Source organism: Vigna unguiculata, chromosome 2 (assembly GCF_037176805.1).
Source record: "Vigna unguiculata cultivar grain cowpea cultivar isolate G323 ecotype 2 chromosome 2, ASM3717680v1, whole genome shotgun sequence".
Lineage (NCBI taxonomy): Eukaryota > Viridiplantae > Streptophyta > Magnoliopsida > Fabales > Fabaceae > Vigna > Vigna unguiculata.
Window position 1 is genome coordinate 37336244 of NC_140793.1, and position 7577 is coordinate 37343820.

General features: G+C 38.0%; 2 protein-coding genes across 2 annotated transcripts; both read right to left on the reverse strand.

The window, feature by feature from the left end:
* Positions 1 to 735: 735 nt before the first annotated feature.
* Positions 736 to 2654, reverse strand: LOC114168153 (scopoletin glucosyltransferase-like). Its single transcript, XM_028052891.2, has one exon. The coding sequence runs from the start codon at positions 2448 to 2450 to the stop codon at positions 996 to 998; it is 1455 nt and encodes a 484-aa protein (XP_027908692.1). The 5' UTR covers positions 2451 to 2654; the 3' UTR covers positions 736 to 995.
* Positions 2655 to 3303: 649 nt separating this feature from the next.
* On the reverse strand, positions 3304 to 7211 carry LOC114168162 (wax ester synthase/diacylglycerol acyltransferase 11-like). Its single transcript, XM_028052902.2, has 6 exons — positions 6336 to 7211; positions 4444 to 4516; positions 4257 to 4324; positions 3941 to 4156; positions 3695 to 3832; positions 3304 to 3588 (listed from the first exon to the last, which is right to left on the reverse strand). Exons 1-6 carry the CDS (start codon positions 7059 to 7061, stop codon positions 3439 to 3441), a joined length of 1371 nt encoding a protein of 456 aa, XP_027908703.1. The 5' UTR covers positions 7062 to 7211; the 3' UTR covers positions 3304 to 3438.
* Positions 7212 to 7577: the final 366 nt, after the last annotated feature.

A 7577-nucleotide genomic window follows, 5' to 3' on the forward strand; every position in this document is an offset into this window, starting at 1 on the left:
TTAAAATCTAAATAAACTTCGATACAATCCAAATTTGAGTTTTACTTTTCTAATATTATATACAGATATATGTATATTATATATATATATATATATATACACACGTATATAATACATATAATATATATAATATAAATATAAATATATATAATATTATATATATATATATATATATATATTATTTTAATATTTAAAATTTATTGGCGGGTTGGTAGGTCAATCCGGCTCATCACTGGCTCATCACGGGTTCAATTCGAATGAGCCGGGTTCTTAACAGGTTGGGTTCAATTTTAGTCCATATTGAAATTTGTAATTTTTTTTCAATCCGACCCGACCCGAATCCGTGATGAGCCGGGTTGACTTGCGGGTTATAACCCATTTTGACGGCTCTAATATCGTATCTTAAATTTTAATTGTATTTTTTATTAATGATATTATGAATTTAGAATTTTTTTTATTATTATTATTATTATTATTATTAAACTATTATAGTTATTATTTTATTAGTAACATTATTATTCATTATATTATTAAAGCTCTTATGTGTTATTATTATTATATAAAATTAAGTATGTTAATATTTTATTCTATCATATAATATAATTAGAATCTATTGTATGTTTACGTATAACATGTTATGATCTATAACATATCTACGTATCACATAAACACTTTATCTAACTAGAAAAAGACTAAAAAGAATGGCAACATTCAAGTAGATTAGGCAAGTTTGCATACAATAAAACCATGTGACTTACTGTGTTTAGACAATAAGAAACAAGGTCAAATTTATTCGTGATATGAAACCTGCGTTTCGGATTCTTCATTTGGAGATATGAGAGGTCAAAAAGCAAAGTCAACTACAAATCCATGCTCACCCTAAGTCATAAAAAAGCGGATCCAAAACCTCCTTTCATCGTTTTTTCTACTCACTTGATACAAGACATAACGTTAAGGTAAAGACTAAGGTTGTATGAAATGATGACATACTGGAGTCATTCAGATGATTTTGGGCAATTTTGAAGGCGTGCGATGGAGTGAAGGTGTTGTATGAGATCAGTGAGGTAACAGGAAGATGATCCGTTGCATTCCACAGCAGTTCTTGCCATTTGTGACAGTTTGTGTGCTCTGTTTCTGATGGTCTCTGCTTCTTCCCCTACCATTATTCTTTTCAGTGCCTTCTCAAGCGCCTCACTGCCAACACTGTCCCCCACAATTCTAGCCCATTTTTTAACACCAACAGGGACCCCAATTTCAAGAATCTCCGTCACTAACTTCTCATTGTAGAACTGTTCAGCAGAAACGGGCCAAGTGACCATGGGCACCCCAGCGGACACAGCTTCCAGCGTTGAATTCCATCCACAGTGAGTCACAAAGGCTCCCACGGCTTGATGGTCCAGAATGAGAAGTTGAGGTGCCCATCCCCAAATAACCATTCCTCTTCCTTCTGTTCTTCTCTCAAACCCCTCCGGAACCCATTCCTTGTCACTTCTCCTCACAACCCATATGAATTCTTGTCCCGAATCCTCAAGTCCCCTCGCTATTTCTCTCAACTGATTCTCACTGAAGTTGGCTATGCTACCAAAACAAACATACACCACTGTGTTGCCTTTCTTCGAATCCAGCCACTTCAAAATCTCCCCTTCGTCAACCGAGGCTTCCTTCCCTCGCTTGCCTTTCTCTTGTTGTTGGTTGCAGAGAGAAAGCGGACCTATGAACCACGCTCTCCGTCCCCGTAGCTTTTCGAAATAATCAGCGTACTCCTGCTCCAGCTCGTAAAAGCTGTTAACAATAACCCCCAAGCTTGCGACCTCCGATTCCCTGATTGCCTTCAACAGTTCTGCGTATTTGGTTTCCCCATCAGTTTTAGCGTAATCGGGCAACATCATCCTTGTCATTTGGATGTTTCCGGGAAGATGAGGAATGACAAATAGATCAGAGTCAGAAGAAAGATTGTTGTGAGGCTGATAGAGTCGGACACATTCTGAAGCACACAAGGCGAAGACACCGGTGCCATAAAATACAAGCCTTGGGATATTGAATTTAGCTGCAGAGTGAGATGCCCAGGGGTAGAAAGCACTGGCAATAAGGCAGTGTGGTGAGTGTTGAAGAAGGAGGTGTTCCAATTGGGGTTGTAGCATGGTGGTTGCCTTGAAGAAAGCGGGTATGAAGTCTGGGGAGGGGACTGACTCTGTATTTTCGCATCCCTCAGGTAAGCCAACCTCTGCACAGGGGAATTTGATGCTGACGATTTCTATCTCCGAGTCGGAGTCTAAATCTGAGTTTTTTCCTATGGTCCCACGAATAGTAGGTACGTTGAGTGGAGTGGTGACTATAGTTGTCCTCACCCCTCTTCCACTGAATGCTCTTGCCATATCACCCATCGGTATCAAATGTCCTTGACCAGGGAAAGGAAGAAACATTACGTTTAGTTTCCCTTTCGCATCCATTTTCCCCTCGCTCACACTAACACACTGGATTTTATTTGCCCCTCAACCAAATCCTTCTAGCTTTCAATATAAAGTTAGTCCGTCTCTCGAGTTGTTTTCCAGCGGAGACTGTTTCCTTTTTTCGCCAATAACATGTTGTAAAACTACAACAGACGGATCACCGTGCATAATTGGTCATATAATAAAATACTGAACAGCAGCACTTGATCTCAATGGTCGAGAGCACTGCTCGTCTGTTTAAAATTTTAAATACAAAGCAGAATACGTAGTCCCTTGCGTCAGGGTGTTTGCAGACTTCGTAATCCCTTGCGTCAGGGTGTTTGCAGACTTCGTAATCCCTTGCGTCATACCATGCCCTTTCAAACTAATATTCAAACAAGCGGTTTCAATCTTGTATTTGGACCAACATTTCGTCGTCATTTCCGTCCAAAAGGTTGGATGGATAACAAACGCTTAAACAGAGAATTTGTATAAAGAATTTTTCTTAATCTTGTATTAATCAGCGCTAAGTGCTGAGATGATAGAGACTCTGTCATATCATATTGGCACTTGTCTTTTCGACATTTCCAAGACTGTCTACCGATCCTTTAAACTTTTTACGTATTAAGTGCTGCTAATATATCATATATATATATGATAGACGCAGACGCATATAGGGATAGCACTGAGTCTACCAACTTTACTAATGATTAATATTCGTGGGAAAATGCCATTAATTGGATTGATTAAAGTTATATTTCATAAGATATTATTACGGATGTAATTTAATTAATTTTAACACCATCAAATGTAAACAGATTTTAACCCAAATATACATATGCCACCGGTGTGGAACTTAAGAGAGAGACGAATGTATCACAAATAAGTCCTATATAACATTTAAGTAAATGTTGTGATAATGTAAATTACTTGCCTGTGATAGTAAGCATCTCAATATTCACATACAGTAATGTTATCACATTTATCAAAATCAAATTTCTCCACAAAGTCAGATTTTGGCCGTAACCTGCTCCTTCATTTCATGCAATGCATCTTCAAAGAACTTGACAAGAAACTCGGGATCAGGAATGATGTCTTTGGCCACCTGCACTTGCATGTCTGCCCTTCCAGCATAGCTCACCATATTCAAAATCAGCGCCTGCATTACAAGCACCACCAACAATGATCGTAATATTACCTACAAGTATGCTCCGGAGTTTGAAGTACTCAAGTCTGTGAGGAAAAATAGAGATTAGGGGTCATACATGTGGCAAGGCAGAACTGTTTGCCCTTAAGAACGTTATAGGATTGCCTCCAATCATAATCTCCTCTTGTGGACCTACCACGTTTGAGATTGTAAAGGTGGTGTGACAGAGTATCCGGTAATTTAGAAGGCCAGCAAACTGCAACATAGAGATAAAACAGCATTGTGTTTGCGGAAGACCAACGATAGTTGAAATTTTCTACCTTACCACTTAAATAATCTGAAAACGAGGAAAAAGGAAGTGCACCTTTGGACCAAGGGTGGACATTACAAAATCCCCAATTTTGTATGAGAAACTGGCTTCCAGAGATCGTTTCTTTCTGTCAATCGTTGCCTTAGCTCTCTTCAAATATTCTAAAGGATCTGTAGAATTGCTTTTGTGGTAATATATTGGCAGCAGAATCATACCAAATTTGTTACCCCACCTCGCTCCTGAATTGCTTTTCATCAAATTGGACAATTCCTGATCAATAATAATAGTTCATTTTTATCCTACCTCAGTAAAGTTGAAGATCGAAAACAGGCGTACAAGGAAAGTAAATTTGGGCAAGGCAAGACTAGACCTGCAACCCTGGCTGCTTTCTTAAATTCACCATAGCTAATCCTGTTAGCTGAACACCGTCTCGCAGCCCTTACAGAAAAATATTATTCAATCAATTACGATCATGTGTGTGTTTGAGTGCACGCACGCCTTTTGTACATAATTATAAATATAAGCTTTGTTCAATAGAGAATACAACAGAATTTTACCGTTATGTGCTCGGGAGTCCAAGTATCTAGATATCCCACACGATATAACTGCAAATAGAACGTCATTTATGGTCTGCACAATAGCAAAAATTTACAATCACAAGAACGAAAAGTATTCATAGCTAGTAGTATATCTGTATGTTCATGTAATGAAAGCACTTAAAGTAAACAATTCACGGAGCAGGGAAAATGATTTTCTATTCCATGGAATGAAGAATAGTATGAAACTGCATAAACCTAGCTATGCAACACAAGAATAAACAGGTTTCCAAAACAGAGGCACAAGTAACAAAGAGAAAGGAATCAAAGAGAGAAGAAATCGCAACAGACAAAAAATTCCCCCTCTCACTAAACGGTTATTGCCTTTATATTATACTAACGAATACCCCACTCAAAATCCTTCAACCTTGTGTGTACTCTCTCGGATCGTGCACCTTTGCCTCTCATCATGCTTTCTGTGCTTCTCACCACGTGTCCATCCGTGAATATTCCCTCTGACCCCACACGCGAGTCAACCTCCTTGGCTTTTGTATCCATTTTCCTTACAGTTCACAAGAACGAAGAGTATTCATAGATACTAGTATATCTGCAAAAATTAACTATCCATTCGGTTTGGATCTAAAAGATGTCAATTGGAATCTCCTACGTTCATGTTAATCGGAGGTTCTAGTCTTAGAAATTTCCTCTATTTACATTCTGTACTAGCAATTTTGTTGCATAAATTTAAGGTTATTCAAACTAAGATACATTTATAAATCTTCAAATCACCGGGCGGCTCAACACTTGCTCTAGAAAAAACTGATGTGAAAATCCTTCAAAAACTAAGCTCCTTAACATCTTATGTATCTCTTTCCTTAATCACCTTCTACAACTAATTACCTATGTTACTCAGTGCTTGTTATCTTTTCTAGGTCATTACCTACTCTTTTTATAACCAAAAATACTCTATTGTGCTTATAATTTTCATGCTAAAATTAAGATTCATGTCCCTAATTTTCTATTTTGTATCTATCGTTTATTCTACTATTTGATGATTATTTAATCCTACTTACTCATATTAAGATTTGTTTTATTAATCGGCAGATTTGTAGTTTATTCTAAACTACGTATTTATTTCCATTTAATTGTAATAATACTACAAATATTCTCTCATTTATTTGTTAATATTAGTGTTATTATATTCTTAACTAGTCTTATGTGATAAGTCTTATTCTAAGTAAATTGAAATCCAACCTATCATTAGAATATTTCCAGTTCTTGAGAGATAAGACTTATGGAGGAAAAAGACTTATCTTAAGGATAGATATGGATCCAACATATCGCCATAAAAATATAACACTCATGAATAACTTATAAGTTCATTTCCACCACATCTTTTTTATGGAAGACATTCTCAGGATAGTATATCATATGAAAGAAACTACACTAGCCGCCTAACATTAGCGAGGATTTGGGGTTTGACCATATCAGGAAGAAATATTAATAATTGACGTTTCTAAACTTTACATATGTTCCCTCTAACCTGAAAACTGATAAACTGACCTCGAGTTTTTTTTAATATTTGTTTTTTGTCAAGAAAAGGTGGTTGTGGAAACGTGGGATCATTAAACATGTAATAAAAAATCCAACAACTTTTTCACCACTTAGTCGTTAAGCCAATCATTATATATTATGGTATGGAACGGTCGGTAAAAATGTGAGATTGGTCAATAATATAAAATTGCATGATGTTTTAATATTGTTTTCGTGAAGAAATTCCAGTTATAGAAAAGTACGAGTTGTCAATTTTGGATGCCTAAAATGAGGAGGGTGAGGAATAATAATTTGATTTAGTATATAGTAATAAAAATAAAAGAAGAAAAAAGAGAGGGATAGGGGAGATGAAAATTTACCGCATTAACGGCAGTCTTGACGGTCTTCATGTCTTGAAGAGAGAAAGTGGCAGTAGCAATTTTGCGGGGCCAGAGCTCAACGCCGGCGCCACCGGTGATGGAGGATTTGGGGTCACGGACCCAGAAACATCTGAGGATAAAGTCGAGGACAAATAGGAAAGAAAACCAGAGACTGACGAGGAGATTATAGAAATTGAAGGGAGGGTTAGACGTATTTGAACGGGTAGACGGAGAAGAAGCGATGGCAGGGAGAGCTTGGGGATCGTTGAGTTTCCTGCAGCTGGCGAGGAACATGGACATCAAGGAAATGCCATCACCAAGGGCGTGATGGATTCGGAAAATAAGGCAGTTGTGGGCCATGAGCAGATGGATTTCCCAGAGGGGCTTATCCATGCTAAGCCCATCGCAGTCTATGGATAGTTCAGCAAGGTAACCGTTGATGGCCCGTTCATCCCCTTCCTCGCCCAGCGCCTCCTCGATTACGCGGAAGTGCCGATCAATCTCCACTTCGGTGGCCCGCCAGTGCTCCACTCCTCTTTCGTCTCTCACCATCAGGCTGCTGAAGCGTGGGTGTTGCAGCATGGTTGACTTCCGCACTTCCGATTTCACTAACTCCACGTCGATTGGGTTCTTCAGCCCTATCACGCAGTGGATTACTTGCTTCGTTTCTTCCTGCAGGAACAGCCTCCCCGCCGGGGTTAGAGCCTCGTCCCCACTCTCACCCATCCTCGTTCACACCCTCTCTCTCTCTCTCTCTCTTTATTCTACTGTCATCACTATCACTGCTCTATTCATTTTTCTTCCTTCCATTTTTCACATTCATATCGCTAACTATTCTTTCTTTCCATTCTCGTGCAAATCATCCACGTGCTTCCCCTCACCAAATCTAGAAACACATTTTTAAAGATCTTTAGTAGTAGTAAGTTTTAAAATTTTTTAAAATGACCATCATTTATCTTTTATTAATTATTAGTTTCTAACAATATTTTATTCTATTAAAAATAAATTAAAAGACGTATTTATGTGGTGAGGGATTATGATAAGGAAAGTTTCTAATGAGAATAAAAAACAATTGTCCTTAAACAATAGTGTTAATTTTAAAATGATTGTTGGTCACAGTTGGAAATAAGTAAGTGGAGAGAGAGAGTTACGTATCGAAGAAGCGGTGTAATTTAATACGGAGGCGGCTGCTGCTACCTAATTATGTCACCGCTCCTATTGGGCCTAATTCAATAGCCATGT